Source organism: Notolepis coatsorum, assembly GCF_963971535.1.
Source record: "Notolepis coatsorum genome assembly, chromosome: 19".
Taxonomy (NCBI): Eukaryota; Metazoa; Chordata; class Actinopteri; order Aulopiformes; family Paralepididae; genus Notolepis; species Notolepis coatsorum.
Genome location: NC_140183.1, coordinates 71,733,129 through 71,754,998, shown reverse-complemented (window position 1 = coordinate 71,754,998; position 21,870 = coordinate 71,733,129). Strand labels below are relative to the sequence as shown.

The window sequence follows — 21,870 nt, the reverse complement described above, 5'->3', positions numbered from 1 at the left end:
CGTCGGCCAGATGGGATACCGCCAGCGGCTTCTCTAACCCCCCCCTCCTACTGTCTTACAACCAGCGGGACCCCCCCCCCCCTTAGTGTATCCAGCTATAATCATTTAAGTACCATCGCTATCGTTTCCTAAATATTCCAGGTTGTATACTTACTCCCTGCGTAACCAGAGATTGGACATTCAATGTTGATTTACCTACGAATACTCATTTGCCATAAAAGTGCATATTCCATATTTCAAATCATAAATGTAATTAAGTGATCGTTGTATACACCCTTTGCTGTATTAAACCTTCGATTTGGTACATTTGTGTGGATTCGTTTCATCAGGTGGGAAAGTGTTCATCATACTTATATCTTGTACTGGGTGGCCAGAAGTTAAAGTACATGAGGTAGTGGTATTAAATATCATATCTAACAATACAGTCAGGGAATTGTACCCCTCAGTTACACTCCTGGCTGTTCAAACTAATTTTACCGTGTGAAAGAGAGAGGAAAGTTGGTTCATTTCCACAATGAATGTTCAACAGCCAGGTAGCTAAATGCTCCGCGACGCTGGTTCAACTGGAGCTAGGTAGCCAGTTAGCTAAATGCTCCGCGACACTCGTTGAACTGGAGCTAGGTAGCCAGGTAGCTAAATGCTCCGCGACGCTGGTTCAACTGCCTGCGCCGGTCTGTCTGTCGAAGACCGAGGGAACCGCATCGGGCTTCAGCTGATTAGTGGTCTTCTGGACAAACCTCCCACCATCAACAACATAATCCGAGGCAATGAAGTGTTCGCTGCAGATCTTCATTCCCTGTCCAACAGGCTGATCGCGCCGCTTGAGTGCAGCCAGCCAACAGCACTGTTTTTTTCACTGGTAGTTTGTGGAAATGAACCAACTTTCCTCTCTCTTTCACACGGTAAAATTAGTTAGCCAGGAGCAATACAAAAAGAACCACCGCGGCGGTCCCGCTATTTGGTAGGCAACGTTGCATTCACTGACTTACCTTCAAGACACTCCATGTTTACTAGGCAGCTAACCAGCAGTGTAAACCAGGAGCCAGACCAAACCAACACTGTGACATCACCATGGCAAAAACAGGGAAATTATATTAGATTTTTCAGACAAATAAGCAGGATTTCACATTTGATTATAGGACCCTGTCTTACACAAGGTACACAACAAACAAACTAGGATCACATTGTTCAATGCTTCATCTCCCCTTTAATGCGGGGAACATCTAGCGAGATATGGTGAGCAGCTCTGGTGGAACGAGCGAGCCAATCACAAGAGAATCACAAGAGTTGCTTTGAGAGCTGGAGATGTTTACCAGTAAATATAGATAATAAACTACATTTCTTTAGGAAGAAAAAAGCTATCCTTGATTTAGTGAGACATGTCAAAACAGCATGGGAATACAAGGATGGAGGGATTTGCCGTTGGCTTGTCTATCAAAGTCGAGGGGAGGGGCCTATCAGTGTCATTGATTATAAGTGACAGTCTCCTATGTTCAGTAACTAACTTTGGCATGTAATTGGTTTATTCGTTCCTGAACAACGCAGCAGCTTGTGCCTCTCCTGCTAACCACACTCCAATGCAGAGCTGTCTCTGTGCCTGCCACATATGTGGGTGTATACAGAGTATCACAAGTAACAACAAATGAAGCTTGTCTGAACATTTATCAATGGCCGAAGAGCAAAGAAATAATTCTTGCAGAATGCACAAAGGATACCCATCACTGTTTTTGGACGCCATAGCCCATGTGCTGCACACTGCTGCATCACACCTGGATAAGAGGCAGGGGAACTATGTGAGAATGCTGTTCATTGACTACAGCTCAGCATTCAACACCGTAGTCCCCTCCAAGCGCATCGTCAAGCTCAGCAAACTACGACCTCTGCCAGTGGGTATTGGATTCCTGACAGGAAGACCCCAAGTGGTGAGAACAGGTAACTGCACCCCCTTATCCATCACTCACAACACAGGTGTTCTGAGCTCCCTCCTCTACTCGCTTTACACACATGACTGTGTGGCAAAGCACAACATCAACACAATCATTAAGTTTGCCAGGTGCCAGGAGAACAGCCTCTCCCTGAACGTCAGCAAAACTAAAGAGATGGAGGAGGTCTGGGGCAAGGAATTACAGCCCCCTCAGCATCTATGGGGCACCGTTCAAGAGAGTGAACAATTTCAAGTATACCTTGGAGTCGACATATCCAAGGACTTGACATGTGATGGACCACACACATAGACCGTGTAGTGATGAAGGAAGGAAGTTCAAAGTGAGTCAGAAGATCCTTAAGAACTTCTACTCATGCACAATAGAGCATCCTGACTGGTAACATCACCTCCTGGTTTGGGAATAGCACTGCACACGACCACAGCAGACTGCAGAGAGTGGCTCGATCAGCCGAACGCACCATCAGAGGTGGGCTTTTTTTTTAAACATTACACCATCTATTTATTCCTAAAATATTTGTACTACCTCTCTACCTCGTTTTTGCATTTAGCATTTTGTTCTTGCATTTTGTACATTTTAGTTTTTATATTGTATATTTTGTAGTGTTTGGTCTTGAAGCACAATTTCAGGAGGGTCATATAGAACCAAGCATTTCACTATAATGTACCTTATGTGACAAATAAAACAAAACTTGAAACTTGATATTACTATATTATGTGTTAACAATACCGACCAGAAATGCCTAGCAAAGTGAAGATAGGAGGGTTTGCTCTTCGCCATCGAGTTATCCTCTGATGTAGTTATCAGAAAAGTAAACGGCCCGTCTTTTCTGTGCAAGGAAACCGTACTTGTTTTGGTTCTTATTTAAAAAACACACTACCAAAATACGGGTGGAGCATTAATATGATATTATTTATTCATTTTAAATTGTAAAAAAAAGATTATATTATTTATTTATAAAATTACGAGTTATGTTTCCTGTAATTGATTTTGTATTAGTGGTGGCAGGCGGTAATTTTTGGTGTGTGTTCCAGGTGTACTTTCCATCCACGTTCTAGTGCAGGTTGTAGCACAAAAACGGTTCTTACAGTTTACAATGTAGTCATTTTGCTGACGCTTTTATCCAAAGTGATTTACAGACTGTGAACAACAAGTCAGCAGGAGAGGTACATCTCTAAGCGTTAGTGGCATTGTTCGTCAAATAATGTTGAGCTTGAGTGTTACACTTATGAGTGCATAGTATTATAGATATATGAGCAAGATAGGTACTGTAGTATAAGAATAGTAGCATAGTAGTAGTAGGGTACATAATAGTAGAAAGACAGTCAATTTGAGGATTAGGTTTTATTTATTTTGTTATATTGTTTGGAGAGGTGTGTTTTTTTTTGGACAGATCAGATTATAATGGTCTAGTGATAATCAGATTATAATGGTCTGGTGATAATCAGATTATAATGGTTTGGTGATCAGATTATAATGGTCTGGTAATAATCAGATTATAATGGTCTGGTAATAATCAGATTATAATATCTGGTAATTCTATCTAGTTTTTACATTTACATTTTATTCAAAGCGATTTACAAGTTCTCAGGAAGGGTACGACTCTTTCAGAGTTGTCAAAATCTTTAAATTTGAGTGCATAGTAGTAGCGACATATTAGTATATTAGGAAGAGTGCATGATAGTAGAGGACAGTAAGAAGGTTAGTGAAAAAATTATATATATTAGATATTGATTGAAAATGTGTGTCTTTATCTAGCTGTGGTAATCGTCTTTTTGCCATGGTGGTTGACAACTGCTGAAAGAATGTAGAGGGAAACGCTGGCAGTTCTTTTCTCTATTCGTGTATGTGTTTAAAACTAAATCTAAACTAAACGCAGACTGGTGCTCACCTGGACGAAGCTGAACTCTCTCCAGCTCAGGGCGTTGCTGACTGAAGGAAGCGAGGTTATTCCCAGCAGGACGTACAGGCCAAATCCCAGAATCCCCATGGAAAAGTAGGAGTCCTTCCGCCAGGCCTCTGGGTTATCAAATTCTGCTGTCTTGTTTTCCTTCATCTGACAGAGAGAGAGAGAGATAAGGAGGGGGAGCATGACAGAGAGGAAGAAATAGGGGCGTACAGTATGAGTGATAACATTGCATCTCATGTAAAATAATAATAATAAACTTTATTTGTATAGCACTTTTCATAAAATAATGCAATTGTGCAGTTCTGAATAAGGAGTGAAATAGAATAGACAGTGTAGTAAAAACACATAGTGCTCCAATATTTAGAGTCATTCTCTAGCTTTGTGTCAGAATTACCTGGGAGAGGGCATAGGTTGTGGCCCTGAATCTCACATTATACCTGGGAAGAAGAAGGATACAAAGTGTCATAGACGCAAAGCATAGACGGACCTAAACCCCAGCAAAACGAAGGAACTGCTGGTGGACTTCAGGCGTGACCCCACAACTCCCCCGGCTCTGGAGATAAATGGCCAGAAAATAGAGCGCGTTGAGGAGTATAAATATCTTGGCACCACCGTCGACCATAAGCTCACCTTCAAGACCAACACAGATAACATCCACTCTAAGTGCCAACAGCGACTGTTCTTCCTCAGGAAGATGAGGAAGCTTCAGGTCCGACCATCAATCCTGCAGGCTTTCTACAACTCCTTTGTGGAATCGATAATGTCCTTTAACATTACATCATGGTTTGGAGTGACATCAACCGGAAACCTCTCGACAGGGTGGTTAAGATCAGCGGCAAGATAATTGGGAAGGACCAGGAGCCACTCAGCAGCATCCACAAGAAACGGACAGTTAAATAGGCCTCCCAAATAGTTGAAGACAACACACACACCCTTCACACCCATTACAAACTAATGCCCTCAGGCCGTCAATACAGAGCTTCACCATTAAACAAAAGGGGCTTAGGTAGCTTCGTGCCAACCTCCATCAGACTGCTGAACACCTAGGTCTGGGGGAGGCCGGACTGCCCCCCCCCCCCCCCCAAGGACTTTGGACTACTTAAAATATACTCCCCCTTCCACCTGATGGACATATATCACCTGTACTACTATTATTTATTATTTATATACATATAGAACTGCTCCACATGGTTTTTAATATATCATGCTTTAAGTACTGTAGTTTTAATGTAGTTGGTGTTTTTTTATATAGTGGTCTTTTTACTGTAGTTTTAACTTATTTTTTTATAGTGGTGAGTGTCTATGTATTGTGACTGTATGTTTGTATTTCAACCACTGCACAAATGAATTTCCGAAAGGAAAATAAAGTAATTTGAAGTTGAAGTTGATTGAACCAGTCGTACACAAATTGCAATATATGTCAGCTACCACTAGGGGCAGAGTAAGTAACTTTTAGTGGGTGAGTGTGAGTGACATTGCCGATCAGGTTCTTTGTATATACAAAAAAAAAATATAAAATTCAATGCAGTATGTGTCTGTGGAATTGTCCCGTCTCAAACGCTGACCTCCTTTCTTGATCCTCGAATCGCAACTGTTGCTTTCCTCAGACAGGCAGGTTGCTGTAAGTAAGTAAGTATTTATAAAGCACCTTTCATACATGTCATGTAGCTCAAAGTGCTGTACACAAATATAGGCATATATAACGATAAAAGCAATAAAGTCACAGTGATCAGTTAAGATCAATGTTTAAAAAAAATAATAATAATAATAATAATAGTAACGTAAAAATGAAAATAACGTAAAAACAGTCATTTGCTTACCAGTTTGGGAGAACAGGTCCGCACAAACATGTCCGCTCAGTAGCAACCGGAAGTGCACTAAACCAATGCACTTGTATGGTAGGTAGCAATGTTTAGCTCTTATAACGCTAGTGTAGTTACGTTTTTATCAGTGGTCATAGTTGGGTCCATAGTGCTTTACCAAGTCCCATGGATCCATCAGTGGCCGTGTATTGTGTGCGTATGTACCCGTTCCCTCATGTGGTCAGTGGCCAGAGTTGGGTCCACAGGACTTATCCAAGCCCCATGGACCCATCAGTGGCCGCGTCTTGTGTGCGTATGTACCCGTTCCCTCATCTAAAGAGTTGGGTCCACAAGACTTTTCCAAGCCCTACGGATCCATCAGTGGTCGTGTATTGTGTGCGTATGTACCCGTTCCTTCATCTAAAAAGTTGGGTCCACAAGGCTTATCCTAGCCTCATGGATCCATCAGGTTTTTCCAAGCCATAACTATTTGTAAGCTAGACTGTATAGGTACGTTTTTAATTTTCCTTTAAAAATGTGTATGGAGCTGGCGTTTCTGATGTGTGTTGGTAGTGTGTTCCATAGTTTTGGGGCATAGTTGGCAAATGCCATACTTCCTATCCTCTTTTGGTGTGGGTACAGTGTGCAGCTGTTGCGGAGTGTCGTGTGTTTGATGTGGAATGATGGTAATGGGTAATGGGGTGCACACAGCTGATTACACACCGTATGGGTATGAGGAGGGTGTAGAGCACATGTAGGGAAGCCAAGCCCAGCGCCAACAGGCCCAGCTGCTTCCTGCACAGCATCCAGCGATCCAGCCAATCAGGGAAACGCCTGGAACAGCCAACACCTTTACTTTTACAGCATGTAAAGCACGCCTGAACAGATGTTGTCAAACGCTAACGAATGTAACTTTGCTACTGAACAATTGTCCTGGTCAGTGTCTGACCTGTACTTGGTTCCTCTGTAGAGCTGCAGGACGGAGGCCAGGACACCAGGCAGGTAGCACAGAGACAACATGACCAGAGACACAATTGGAAACACCTGAACGATGGAGACACACAGGGGACAGATGGTCGCCAGGGAGGCCCAGGTTTGGAGGTCAAGCACATCTTTGACAGGGAACACACTGGGCTTGGGGCTACATCATGCACAGAGAACACACAGTACGGGAGCTACAGTACCACACATACTGACTGACCCAGTAACAAGTAACCGTGGACTAGATGAGAACATAATCTAACACAGTGGCCCAGCCCAGTGGTTCTCCACATGTTTAGCTTGTGGCCCGCCCCCTATAAATGTACACACACCTATTCACGGTCAGCATAGACACAGAACGTTGACACCACCAACCAAATAATTATTTAAATGTACCCAATCCAGGCTATTTAACTTGATTAATAATAGTATAATCATGAGGATAGTATATAATCTCACGCCCAGGTTCACAGGTGCTCTACCTTATTGGCCAGTGAGACCATGATTCGGTAGGAGTTGTCCTTTCCCTCCACAATGTAAGCGTAGACGACGTCTCGGATGAGCAGGTAGAAGAAGAAGAAGGCGGTGAGGCCGGTGGCCAGGCTCAGCGGCAGCCTCCACTCAGGGAACAGCCGTAGGGGGAAGTCCTCCAGCTCCCTGGCTGCAGACAGAGAGCCCCTGTCCAGGGCGCTGAGGCCCAGCCTGGTGGCCAGCTCAGCTACCGCCTGCTTGGCCTCAACGCTGTCCCCACACAGGTACACCTGGAATACACACAAGGATCTACACCATTAAAAGCCCTCGATATACTCAGTTTGAATTGTATATTGTCACATTGTCTGCATGTATGCAGATAGAGATAAAAGGAAGGTTTGTCTCTCCCTGGAGGTTTTTGAACATGCTACCACCTGCAGCGCCTGTGCACTTCTAGAATATAATACTCTAAATTTAGCTTAGAGGAAGACAATGATCTCTTAACATGTACCGGCACGTGTGATGCTTTTGCTCATGGTGCACCGACACACGGCGACACACACCACCAGACTCACACGCACGCACGCACGCACGCACGCACGCACGCACGCACACACACACACACCCCACTCCTGTGTGGTTTTTTCAGTCCTCCGGGAGTTCACCACCAGATCAAAATGAGACAGAAAAACCCACATCCGCGGCTTCTCGTCGGTAGTAAGGGGGAGAGAGTGCGGCACGGGGAGCTGAGGTCTCAGAGAGAGACTGATTTGAGGAGACATCTGCCCAAGACTCTTCACTGGAGCTCATAGCTTAAACATGAGGCTCGCTGCTTGCTTCTCTTACTTGGGTTTTGTTTGATCAAAACTTCAAACGTTAAAACCTCAGTGATAATTATTTTTTTCTTTTTTTGTCTCAAGTGCATCTTATTTTTTTGCCGAAACTATTACTTTCAACATGTAGATCAGCACCCAGCTGTGAGAGCGGATTAGAGGTTTGTGAGAAGCCTGTAGTTATGCACTCTTACAGTGCACATGGTGTACAGGACATATCGTATACAGTACACATGATATACAAGACATAATGGTATACAGTACACATGATATACAAGACATAATGGTATACAGTACACATGATATACAGGACATATGGTATACAGTACACATGATATACAGGACATAATGGTATACAAGACATAATGGTATACAGTACACATGATATACAGTACACATGATATACAGGACATATGGTATACAGTACACATGATATACAGGACATAATGGTATACAAGACATAATGGTATACAGTACACATGATATACAGTACAGGACATATGGTATACAGTATACATGATATACTATGGTATACAGCAGGGGTCAGCAACCTTTTTGACACGGAGTGCCTGTTTAAAATATTTTTTTTCTCATAATCAGGTATTTTTAATGATAATTTTTACATTATTACATCATTATTGTTATTGTTATTATTAACAATATTATTATGATGGTTGTATCAACCCTAAATCTGAGTTGGGGGGGGGGGGGGATGCAATGGAGACAAACAGCTGCATACAGTGCGACCATTTCACTCACATTTGCCCATTCATTTTTGGACACATCACACACCATCGGTACTGTACGTGTAGCTCCACCGACAGGCCTAATGGAGAACACCAGGAGAACACCAGGATGTGAATGGAGGGTGAATGTGAGGTATATCGTGTAAATAAGTTTTGATTGATCGCAAGACTACACTGTAAAAAAAAAAATAATAATAAGTTACCAGAACTTAAAAATATTGAGTTCAGTTACTGTGCATTAAGGTTTTCAGTTTTCAATCCATAATAAGTTAACAGAAAAATAAGTACACAACCACATTATTTCAACCTAATAAAACTATGTTTATTGTCATTGTTTTAAGAACACAAGTTGACTTGGTAATACTCACATTTTGAGTAAAAGAAATGGCTTTTAACATGTGCAATGTTCAATGAAATAGAAAAATAAATAATAAAATGTGTTGATTAATCCCACTGGTCACAATGGTGAACGTAATAATGTTTTTGTTATAAGGCTCTGCAAATGTTACTGAATGATGTAGCAATGTATTTCCAGCCTGTGGGAGGATTTCAACAAGATAAATGCGACAACAGTGCAAAATACTTCACTATAATATTTCAAAGCAAAAAAATAAAATAAAAAAGAAATTATATATATATATATATTTTTTTTTGTATGCTGCCCCCTGTGCCTATGACAATGCCCCTGCGTGCCTATGCAGGCACGCGTGCCTAGGGTTGCCTACCCCTGGTATACAGTATACATGATATACAGGACATATGGTATACAGTATACATTGTATACAGGACATATGGTATACAGTACACATGACACTTTAGGTTGATGCCTTTTTTAACATCTTGGCCAGGGACTACAGATGAAATCTAGCCTTCTGGCCAATTCTGGCGTATTTACATTTTAATGTTGATTAATATGCACTGTCCCTTTTGCAAATAAACTTAAACTTAAACGTAAACTTAAACTTTGAATAAAAGCTGCTATATAAATGCAGTCCGTTCATACGGTACCTGTCTGTTGGCGTCAGAGGGGCCATTCTGCAGGGCCCAGGCGGACAGGCTGTTGAAGGCCTTCACCACAGACGCTCCTGGGACCAACCTGGACAAACAAACAAACAACACACACTTTTCACTTAGCTTTCCATCAGACATGGTTTGAAACCATGACCGTAACACTGTCGTAATAAAAGCAAATCAAAGCAACATAACTGACCGATATGCCATTGTGTGAATGCTTTTATCCAAAGCGTTGTACAGCAAAATTACCACGAGGGCATCCATGATTTTATTTAGCATGGGTGGCCCCAGTGGGAATTGAACCCCTAACCCTGGCAGTGCACGCTCTACTCATTGAGCTACAGGATCACAAACTCTAAGTAAGTGCGGTTTCTATTCATGTTTTCACCTCTACTGAAGCCATACATCACAGAACTGTAATGGAATGGAAAAAGCTTTTCCTTGTGTATTACGGTCATTTACGATTGGCTTGGATTCAGACCCTGAATTGCCATTTGCTAATCCGATTTGATTATTTATTTACTAGTCCAACAAAGTGAAACGCAATGCAATTCAGTCCATTCAGCATCATCTCAGTTGTGCCAAACATATGTAGAATGTAGATTTGTATGGGAATAGCTATTCTATCACGTCACTTTCCTCAATATGTTCCTCAGCCCTGATCTACTAGGCATTGTGGTGGATTAGACAAATCACAGATGGGGCGTGCACACGCACACACACACACACACACACACACACACACACACACACACACACACACACACACACACACACACACACACACACACACACACACACACACACACACACACACACACACACACAGACACACAGACACACACACACACACACAGACACACAGACACAAACACAAACACAGAGACACAGCGGATGTTTCCTGTTACATACTGTACAGTAGGACAGGAAATCACAGAAGAACAGCATGCTTGTTCTATGCTCCTAATTAATAAATCAGCCATTTACAGAGACAGAGTGAAACTCAAAATGCTTTATAGAGACAACAGCTTGAGACGTTTTGTAGCCAGTTTCCCAGTCACGGGGAAGGGCAAAGTTATTCCGATATAATGCAGTAGACACGGGACCTTTAAACGATTGCAGTGTGTCCCTTCAGTAGAAGGTTCACATGGTTCTCCATTAATTGAGTTCACTGAAGAGTTCAGTTAAGGTCTACCTCCAACAGGAGTGATACGTTCTGGGTTGTCTGGGTAGTTTAGAGGTAGAAGCACTCGCCTACCACCGCAGAGACGCTGGTTCAATCCCTGGTAGTGGGACATCCGGCTTGTCAGGCGTTCCAATTAACACAATTAGCGGGTTCGTGAGGGTAGGAGTCCTGGTCATTGCAACAGTGACTCCTACTGGTCGGTCATGGCATATGTTCAGCAGGGAGGGGATCTGTGGGAGACAGCACGAACCACCACGCTCTCCCAGTAAAACTCCTCGCCGTCAGGTGAAAATAAGCGGCCAGTGACTTTGCGCGTATCGGAAGAGGCATGTGGTAGTGGTAGAGGAAGTATGCAAAGACCCACCTCACTGGTGACATCACTACCTATCATAACCTCTTGTTAGCATTCTCCCAAAACATTACTACTGCCAAAGCCTCTTTCTTTCACCATAAGATCAAGGCCTTGGCTAAGAACCTCCGCAAACTGCACGCCACCATGTCCTCCCTCCTCACTCCCCCTCCACTCTCTCTGCGGAGGACTTTGCCAACTTCTTTGAGAAAAGGGTAGAGAACATCCGCAGCTGCTACTCCCAACCCCCACCTATGCCAAGTGCTGAATCAATAACTATCATGCTAATATGTCCATACTACAGTAGTATGCACTCAGAGTGTAACACTCCAGTTTGACACTATTTGACGAACAATGCCACTGACCCTTAGCTGCCGGAGGTGTACCTCTCCTGCTGACTTATTGTAAGTCGCTTTGGATAAAAGCGTCAGATAAATGACTGAAAATGTTAATGTGGTTACAGTACACCCTCCCAGGACCAACAGAGGACAGCGCAACCGTGACACACACGTGGGAATTGGCATAAGGGCTAAATTGGGGAGAAAATGGTGCGACAGTGGAACAGGAGTTAGAGCAGTCGTCCGGTAATCCGGAGGCTCCCGGTTCGATTCCCACTTCTCCCGGGCAGCGTGTCAAAGTGTCCTTGAGCAAGACACTTAACCCCTAACTGCTCCCGATGAGCATGTTGGCACCTTGCATGGTTGCCTGTGAATGTATGAGCGAATGGGTAAAAATGTGAGGAACAAATTGTAAAGCGCTTGTAAATGGTCGTAAATTGTAAATGGGAGAAATGGCAAAAAACAAGGAGTGATAAGTTGACGGGGGACTGTCTCTGTCTCACCTCTGCAGGAAGTCAGCGTTGGACTCAGGGTATAAGTTCTTCTTCAGGTTGTTACTGACATCCACCAACACCTTCCAATGAAACAGACCAAAAGAGTAATTACTGTATGAAACATGACCAAATGTGACGCATTCTATCATTTAAAGTTTTTAAGGTTTTAAGTCACACTGGCCTATTTGATTTGATTTGATATCTTTATTTCGAACATGTAAATACAAACAAAATAAAACAAAAACAAATCATTCAGCTCTAGCAATAAAATAAATATTATAATCATAATACATTTAAAAAGAAAATGTTTTTAAAGAGACCATAACAAAATGTACATGTTTGAAAAGGAGTAGGAAGAAGTATACACGTATTTAATCCTATCCCGTTTCCACTACTCAAAATGAATGTAATTCCTTATTAATTTAAAACCCTACAAAACAAATATATACATACAAATATATGCAAAACATTAAAAAAATATGTAAAACATGAAAAATCTAAACACCTGTGAATGTCAAATCCCTTCCTCATCCCTGTACCTCGTGAAAATAATTTCTTTATAACTCAGTTTGAATTAACTTAAGCACAACATTCACAGACTGTTCCACAGTTTCACTCCACATATGGAAATGCAATGTCTTCTCCTGGTAGTATGCACACTAAGAACTTTTAAGTTGAGTTCTCCCCTCAGATTATACCCTCCTCTCTTTCAAAGAACAGTTTTTGAATGTTTTCCTGGAAGTACATTACCTTTTGCTTTATACATAATTTGTGCTGTTTTAAATTCCACAAGATCAGTTAACTTTAATGTTTTTGGTGTGATCACGATATCCTGCATTGTGAACTATCCTTATGGCTCTTTTTTAGAGTATAAAAAGTGGTTGTAGTGTAGAATTATAAGTGTTTCCCCAGACTATTTGCATTTAAGACATTAATATTTTGGTAAAAAAAATTAAGTTTGTCGTAATTTACTGAAACGTTGTCTGGGCTCTTATTATGTATATAGGCTATATTATATATAAGGCTTTTATCTGTATATCTTATTCATACTTTAAAATTCCAGTGGGTTAACGTGTAACTTTGAAGGAGATTTTCTCAAAAACCTTTTAGGACAACACTTGATATGCTCTTGATATTCTCAGAACATAGTTTTGCAGTAGATTAATAAAGGTCGTTAGAATTATAACTCAAAAATGTGTGTGGACACGACCAAAAACCAGTGGTGGAAGAAGTACACAGTTCCTTTACTTAAGTAAAAGTAGAAATACCCAGATAAAATAGTACTCTGCTAAAAGTAAAAGTCCTCCATTCAAAATGTAAGTAAAAGTAGAGTATTCAATATTGAATGTACTTAAGTATAAGTATGTTTGTGTATTCCAGTGATTGGGAGCATTCAACCCTCAAACCATTGACATCTAGGATATTTTAAAGTGGTATGTGGTCCAGTTATGCTGCTCTGATTAAAGGTTATGTTAAAGTGGTATGGTTTCCAGTTATGCTGCTCTGATTAAAGGTTATGTTAAAGTGGTATGTGGTATGTGGTTTTTGTTCTACCGGGCAGTCCGGTAGAGAGCGGGGGGAAGACAGAGCGGGGGGAAGACATTCGGCAAAGGACGGCGGGTCCGGGAATCGAACCCGGGTCGGCCGCTTCGCGACGCAGCGTGTTACATGGGTGGCCACTTGATTGCCCCAGTTATGCTACTCTGAATGAAAGGTTATTAGCCTGCAACGTACCACATGTGGGCCATTTTTAGGACGATTTGCCCACCGGCACTTTGGCGACCCCTAGTGGCTCGGATGTGCATATTTTGTAATACAATATATATATCGAATCGAAGACTTATTTGTTGCCTGTCGATAGCGACAAAATCAGCTCAGCGGTTCTCGAGTTACATGCCGATATTTGAGGCTTGTGCAAAGTACACGGTATTGCGCAAAATACCACTCTCGACTCTTGGGGCTCTAGTTCCGTCAATCATTTGGCAATCACGAAAAAATTATTGTGGAGGGTTGTAGCCAATGAGTGTGGCTTTCCAATGATACCCCATCTGGGGATGTATGATCTAGGATCTAGGTGAAAAACTAACAAGCAAAAACAGGAAACGAAAAACAGCAGAATGAATTGAAGTCTATGAGAAAACGAAAGATTATCCTATAACCTAGTTATATGAATACTGGCTGAGCGTCTCGCTCTTCGCCATTATGAGATAACTCTTATCTCCTAGCACTTAATGTGCTCACGAAACAAACAAATGCACTCACATGCACGTGACCAGGCCACGCCCCTGCGTCCCACTATATGACGCCGGACATGGTCACACTCCACTTTCCTCAGAAAGATTTCCATACACGGAAAAACCATCCAAGGGACCTCAAGGCGCTAAGAGCGAGACGCTCAGCCAGTATTCATATAACTAGGCTATAGGATAACCTTTCGTTATATTATCATACTGGCAATCGCGTCTCGCTCTTCGCCATTATGAGATATGGGGCAGAGCAGACACGTGGCCCGACAAGTGTACCCCCTGAGGGCCCGTAAGCCCCAGCCAGGGAGGAGGGGAGTCCCGTCCACCCGCCCGTCCTAACGAAGGGGGGGAGGCAGTCAACTCCACCAAAGTGCGAAAAAAAAAAAAAACACACAGCACAGGCGGGACCACGTGTGCCACAGCACCCCGTGGCACACACCCACACACCCCTGCTAGCCCACCAAATGGTGGGACACAGGAGAGACACAAGATACAAGATACAAGAGTTTTATTTGTCACGGCATACAGGTATACAGTGAAATTCGGGGGGTTTTGCCCGCAACGATGTGCATAATACAATAGTAATAATATATAATAAGAATCCAACCAATAGGGCGTCATTGTGCAATAAACAAGTAAACAAAGTATGGCATATCGGTATCTGTACATGAGTTATTTACAGAGCATGGTAGGACATGCTAGGTCCTATGGTAGTGCAGTCCCAGACCACAGAACCGCCTGGGAGACAGAACCCCCAGTCATGTCCATGAGGTAAAACTTAACGAAGGGACCCGGGGAGGACCAGGAGCCCGCAGCACAGATGTCCTCCACCGAGGCCCCCCCTAACAGGGCAGCAGCCCGAGGGGGGACCTGTCCAGCCAACGTGTAGCAAAGGGCAACGCCATCGCACAACCAATGTGACAGGTGCTGCTTGGACAGCGCCTCACCTGCGCGAGGGCCACCGTAACAAACAAACAGTTGAACGGAAGCCCTGAGATCCCGAGTCCGACTGAGGTAAACCCCCAGTGCACGGACAGGACATGACAGGTGAAGGCCCGCCTCCAACTCACTAGCGTGAGGAGGCGAACGAATGCCTGAACCACAATATCCCTAGAGCGAAAAGAGCTCCGGATATTCTTTGGCACGAAGACTGGAGTCGCACCGCTATCGGCCGAATAGACACACAGCTCACCCACGCGCTTAGCGGAGGTGATGGCCAAAAGGAACGCGGCCTCAAACGGGGCCTCCGACAACCGGCCCAGGATCAGTTGGAGGTCCCATTCGGAGACAGAGAACGTTCCAGAGACTTGAGACGCAGAGCGCCAAGCAGGAACGTTTCACGAAAGGGTGGCTGAACAATGTTCTGCCCCCACACTCGACCATACGCCACTTACTGCCACCCGGTGCAGACGGGGGGAGCGCACTCCTCCCTGTCTGACAATATACAATGCTGACGTTGTGTTGTCCGTCCTGATCAAAACATGCTTGCCCACCACAAGGTGGCCGAGCCCTTTGAGGACCAGAAGGACTGCCTTCAATTCCAACACATTGAATGTAGCGCAGACCGGGCAGCATGGTCTTGCCAGCTGCCCCCTACTGCGTTGGCCCGACACGTCCCCCCCCCATCCCATGAGGGAGGTGTCGGTGAAGACCGTGACGTGTGACAGCCTGCTGCCCATGGGGACCCCGCTGGTGAGGGCACCAGGCCCTCCCCAGAGGACGAGGTCCCCCAGTACTGACATGGGAACCTTCAGCCGCTTCCACATGTCTCTCACCGGGTATTTCCATACTGGAAAAAAACCACCTCTGTATCATCCTCATGAAGAGGAGGCCAAGAGGGACCACAGCAGCAGGCGCATCATGGACAGCGCCGTAACCATCCTAGAACGGAACCTCCAGAGCGTGCCGAGAACCACCCACTCGCCGCCGCTCTGAGAGGGATGCCCATATAGACCTTGAACTTAGAAATAAGCCCAAGTACTCCACCCCGTTGACTGGGAAGAGGAGCACTCCACTTCCAGTCTACAGCAAAACCCAGGCTGGTGAAGAATTCCACCACCTGCCTGGTATGAGACCTGGCGACCTTCCCTGACCAGCCGAGGACCAGAACGTCGTCCAGGGTAGAATAAAATTCGTAACCCCCGATGACACAGAGGCCCCAGCGCGGTCTCCACGCACTTGGTGAAGATGCGGGGAGCCAGAGAGTAGCCGAATGGCAGCCGCTGGTACCCGTACGCTAAGCCCTGCAAAGGAAGCGTAGGTATGCCCTAGGATGGAAGATCGGGATGCGAATACGCATCCTACAGGTCTATGGAGGTGAACCAGTCCCCCACCTGACAGAGCCTAACAGGTGGGAGACGGTCAACATTCTGAACCTTCCATGGGATAGGTCCAGTATGGGTCTGACCCCCCCCCCCCCCCCCCGATTTCTCCGGCACCAGAGAATACCGGGAGGAAATGCCGCTCACTGCGTCCTCTCATGGGACCACGACGACGGCCTGCTTCGCCAACAGAGATTGGATCTCGTCGGCCAGAGCTGTCACTGCTGCGGACCCTGACAAAAAAGGGTCTGTACCAAACCCAAAAACGGAGGGTGGGGTTGTGCAAAACTGCAACACAAGCCCCCGCCTCAACGTTCTCCCCATCCACCTTGACATATGGCACTGCTGTAGCCATACGTGATAATAATCCCAAAGCGCACCCGCTGCCAACTGGCGCTGGTCCACCAGGAACTGTAGATAGGAGGCCCGGTCCCACCCGCTGTGCGTTGCCAACCCTGGACTCGCCAACCGCGCGAGCAGGGCGTCTCGCGGAGCCGGGATATCGCACCCTGACACTACCAACGAGGCAATCGCACCTCGGACCTCGACAGAAAGGGCCGGTCTGATACTGGGAGAGCGGCCATCACACTTGGTGACATAAGCTCCCCCACTGAACATCTTCCCGGCATGGACTGCTGAGGATAGCCTGCTCTGCAGCTGGACATGCAAGGCGTGTGGTCCCCCTACTGCCCGATAGGGTGGGTTCCTACACACTGTAGCCCTGCTGTGATATTACTACCACCCAAACCACGCGTGCCTGACTGACCACCGCCGGCCTTCCGGTCGGGGGAGGCACTAACGTGATACCCGGCCTGGCGAGGGCGGGGCTGGGGGAACTCACGCTGCGATCATCCTGGGCCTCGAGTTCCCCCGCTGATAACCGTTTCCGTCGACAGACACAACACCAGGCTCACCAAACACAGACGCAGAACGTGTGGCGTGGGAGCCGCTTGACAGCACAGCATTCTCACAGGCAGACCCAGGCCTAGCTAGCAACTGAGTGTCAGCCCCTGTCCCCATGAGAAGCAAAAACGTGGGGCCGCTTGCGCTTCACTGAAGGCATGCGGCCCGCAGCCAAAGGGAACAAATCAGAGCCTGTATCCCGCTGGTGTTGGGGCGGGGAGTGACCGGAGAGCATGCTAGACACAGCTAGATGGCAATGGTTTTTTAGGGCGTGCTCATCTAATGTAGCCGATCCCTTGGCCGCCAGGGCTGTCGGCCTTGTGATCACCTGTTGTCTTTGTGCCCAGGGTACCTCAGGCGGGGAAATATGGCCGCTGGTCGGGGGCCTCGCCGCAGCCGCTGGCGAGGCCGCGCCCTCACCTCTGGCTGCGCGGTGTGAGGCGGTGTGGGGCCTAGGTCAAATACTGCCCGCGCTCCTGCGGAAAGACCAAAAAGTCCCTCTGCGGAGAGTGGAGCCCTGAGGAGGTGAAGCCTTCTCTCCTCCTCAAGGGGAGACAGCTCCAACCAAAGATGTCTGTGAACAAGCGTTGACAGCATCCTAGCCCTCCCTGCGGTTATAGCTTGCGGCTAGGTCAAAAGCTGAATAACCTCAAAACCTCAAGCGATGTTTTGACGTCGGCTGGCCCTAAGGCCCCACCACCCGACACCAATTTTGACCGAAAAAACAGCTAATTGAACAATGTTGCCAGTCGCTGCTAATTCTATACCGCCGCGGTATAGACTTCCCAGCCCACCAGCCACCTGCCGGGCCGACTCGCCTCATGGCGTCGGCCGGGCGGGACACCGTTCCACCATGTCAGAGGCAAAGGACTGATGCCACCTGCTTCACTAAGCACGGAACACCAGTGGTGGCTGCAGACCAAAGTCTACTACTAGTGAAGTACTGCCTCACTAGTAGGCATGCAGCAACCTCCACTGTTTTTATTCTATACAGTCTCACGGCCCTCTGTGTATCATTGGGACTCATTCTGAGACGCAGATATTGCAATGCCGACCGAATCCTGCTAGGTGGCAGTATCGCCCACCCTTTGAGACCTTATCTCACACTGTGTGTTACATTATATATGGTCCGGGGCGGAGAAATGGTACCCGGGCAAGTGAAAGGCTTCAGTCGAGCCTCTTGGAGCACACTGTCCAGCACACTTCATGCATAGTTTGTCCCATTTCATGTCAGGGACCCGACATCAATACTGGAAATCGCGATCAGACAATTGGAATATTCTTTTTGCAATACCTCCTAGCAAAGGTAAGAACTATACGACATCAATCCTCCTTTTATCCTACAATGATCAACGTATGTAGTATTCAAAACGTATGCTGTTGCTGACGATCAGAGCATCACAAAACGACCCCCCCCCCCTTTGATGCCTTCATGATGAAACATAATACCTATTATATACCTTTGATTTGTAAATAATATCGTGTCCAGACGAGCAATGCAAACATCTTTCGCAAAAAGCACATAGCGCTCCATAATGCAGCTTCCAGGAATTAGCCCGGATCACTCTGAAACTATACAATATTCACCACGGGATAACACGCGAACGTATACATGAAAAACTGTACTCTTTTTTACATATTGGACGCGAGATAGTGACTGTCAAATGAGCCATAGTATTGTCTCCATAGCTATAATATAGATATAGCTCTGCAAACATCATGACGCACAGTGAAAATGCCTATCTTTTAAAGCGTGGCCCATTGACTACAAGGTTGAAGATAATGGCTGGCGCTGAATGAGTTAACAGGGGTGTAAAAATGATACGCAGTGATTGATTTAATGAAAATTTTATTAACAGATTGCAGAATGGGTACAATGCAGTACGGCTCAATACACACAATTGTTTTGATAGCCATCCACTCGATCAATGAATGTGGCTACTGAGGCTAACACGGTTATTGGTAATAAATCATCAGAAACGACGCCCCCCCCCCCCCCTTCATGCATTCATGGTGGACCATCAATACCGATCATATGCAGTTTGAGTTTTAACTGTAGCTTCTGTATATCCGAAATGCCATTGGATTTAACGTTAGTAGCTTAGCGGCCTGTATCTCGCCTTCCAGGAAATATCCTAGCCGAAATCCCTTATAATGCTTATATTCAAGACGCTATAAAATGAGAACGTATTGATGACATATTTTTTCTTTAAGCCATTTTGAAGGGACGGTTTATGGTCTCAATTGACAATGAGAATGGACAGATAGCAATACTATAGAGTATAGATTTTGCTCTACAAACAGCCCCACGGACTGTGCAAGTCTATTATGATATGCTGGCCGTTTACAGTGATTTTAGACGGATCCAAATGGCCCCGAAAGTGGGGATGCAGACCAGATGAAGACTTTCGTCTTGTTTACATCAGGGTCCCCCATTTTCAATTCATAATGAATTGTAAGTAAAGGTGCAATTAGCACCGTGCAATCCATTATTTGTGGATCTAGCCCTTAGTGTATTTGAATGTGTAGTAATACTGTACGTACCTTGCCCTTGAGTTGAGGTGCCAGTGTCTCTAGGAAGTCATAATGTTCTCTGTGGACACAGATGATGATCAGACTGGCTGACTGGGCAGCTTCTGCATGGGTCCTCACCTTGACAACAAACAGAGAGATGAACATTAACCCTTTCACTGCCACACGACAAATGGTTAACCCTTTCACAACCACACTACATAAGGTTAACCCTTTCACAACCACATTACAGACGGTTAAGCCTTTCACTACCACACTACAGACGGTTAACCGTCTGTAGTGTGGTAGTGAAAGGGTAAACCTTCTGTAGTGTGGTAGTGAACGGGTTAAACAGACTCCACAGATGCACATGTCAAAGGCTACGTTTAGACTGCAGGAAAAACAAATCTGTTTGTATTTTTCACAACAGCACAAATAAGATGGAATCTGATATTTTCAATTATGACTTGGATCATAAATATGTGGTCCTAAATCAGATACAGATCAGATCATTTTTGCAACGCGACCTCAGTGTGAACAGTCATGTCGGAATTCATGTGACTTTTACCTCACTCTCTGCGCTGGCGGGAGTCACTCTCTGAATACAAACATGGAAGACAGCTGTGATGGAGGTGGTCAGTGGAGGGACAGTGAGGTTTTTACCTTATAAGTATTTGAGGTGATACTTCTGTACAAGCAAAACTTGAGGGGACATTTCATAACCGGTCTGTGTTTGAAAGCATATAGAAAGAAGAAATGGCTCTCTTTCTCCTCGCCACCATTATCATCTTCTCACGAATCAACTTGTAAATTAAACCATAAACAGTGACTTCAGTGTCATGTTAATGTCCACCTTAGTTATTGTTTACATGCGGGTCAGTTCAGGAGCATGATCAGTTCACGCTGGAATCTGATATTGGCCACTTTTAACAAAAAATTATAATAATGTGAACAGCCAAACAAAAATCTGAGCAACAAATCAGAATTGAGCACTAACGCTTGCAGTGTGAACAAAGCCTAACAGGTGCTATTGTTGCTAACAAGGACCAGGGTTGGAAAGGTGACTTCCAAAACACGATCCATTTCAGATTACCGATTACCATTCATTCATGTATAGGCCTAATTCACTGGAACACTCAAACTCAGTGATGCAATCTAAAGTTATTTTGGGTTTTATTAACATCCAAAATCCATGAAACATGTAATGGAAGAATGTATTTCATTTTACCATCTGTAATTTCAAAGTTTCATCATATACATGATCAATCAGCATCCATAGCCATATATATTTGAAACCTGTTAGCCTATCAATCAGGTTTTCAACCACTACTGTATGTTTTAAAACAATCTGGTTATCTGGTTACTGAGATTATTTGTGATGTAATGTACAGTAATGCAGCAGTTCCCCGTTTGTTTTGTAATCGGATTACAGTAATCCTGATGCATGTAACCCATTGCTCATCATCCCTCCATTCATTCACGTATTAGTATCTACCTGTTTAGACTGAGCCTCTATTCAGTTCTCAATCCATGTCCTGTGCTTTGCCAAAATGACGCACGGCCAAACTTCAGAACAAGCTATATGCTCATTCACACCTGAATTAGCAGGATATACTTCCACCACAGGAGTGAGTGTAATTCTAGCTAATTTAAGCCTGTTGAGGCATGTTCTGTAAGTCCTGTTATAATGGGCTGTATGTACTGTACAAATCAACTTGACTTGCCTCCACTTCACATGCCTTAAGTTAAGTTCTACACACTTGTTACAGTGGGTCACTCGTACTGATACATTAGCAAAATGCAGACTACATCTAGATTCTACA

The 21,870-nt window shown here is 44.8% G+C and overlaps 1 protein-coding gene across 1 annotated transcript in view; it reads right to left on the bottom strand.

Annotated features, from left to right (window-relative positions):
• The window catches only part of LOC311246202 (metalloreductase STEAP4-like), a 50,946-nt gene that overhangs the window by 23,472 nt on the left and 5,604 nt on the right, over nucleotides 1-21,870 (bottom strand). Inside the window, exons 2-9 of the mRNA XM_084336319.1 lie at nucleotides 20,081-20,188; nucleotides 12,076-12,146; nucleotides 9,694-9,781; nucleotides 7,118-7,396; nucleotides 6,604-6,698; nucleotides 6,378-6,488; nucleotides 4,247-4,289; nucleotides 3,835-3,999 (exon numbers count right to left, since the gene is read on the bottom strand). Of these exons, the coding sequence (XP_084192445.1) occupies nucleotides 3,835-3,999; nucleotides 4,247-4,289; nucleotides 6,378-6,488; nucleotides 6,604-6,698; nucleotides 7,118-7,396; nucleotides 9,694-9,781; nucleotides 12,076-12,146; nucleotides 20,081-20,188 (960 nt within the window). The remainder of the gene's footprint in view (nucleotides 1-3,834; nucleotides 4,000-4,246; nucleotides 4,290-6,377; nucleotides 6,489-6,603; nucleotides 6,699-7,117; nucleotides 7,397-9,693; nucleotides 9,782-12,075; nucleotides 12,147-20,080; nucleotides 20,189-21,870) is intronic.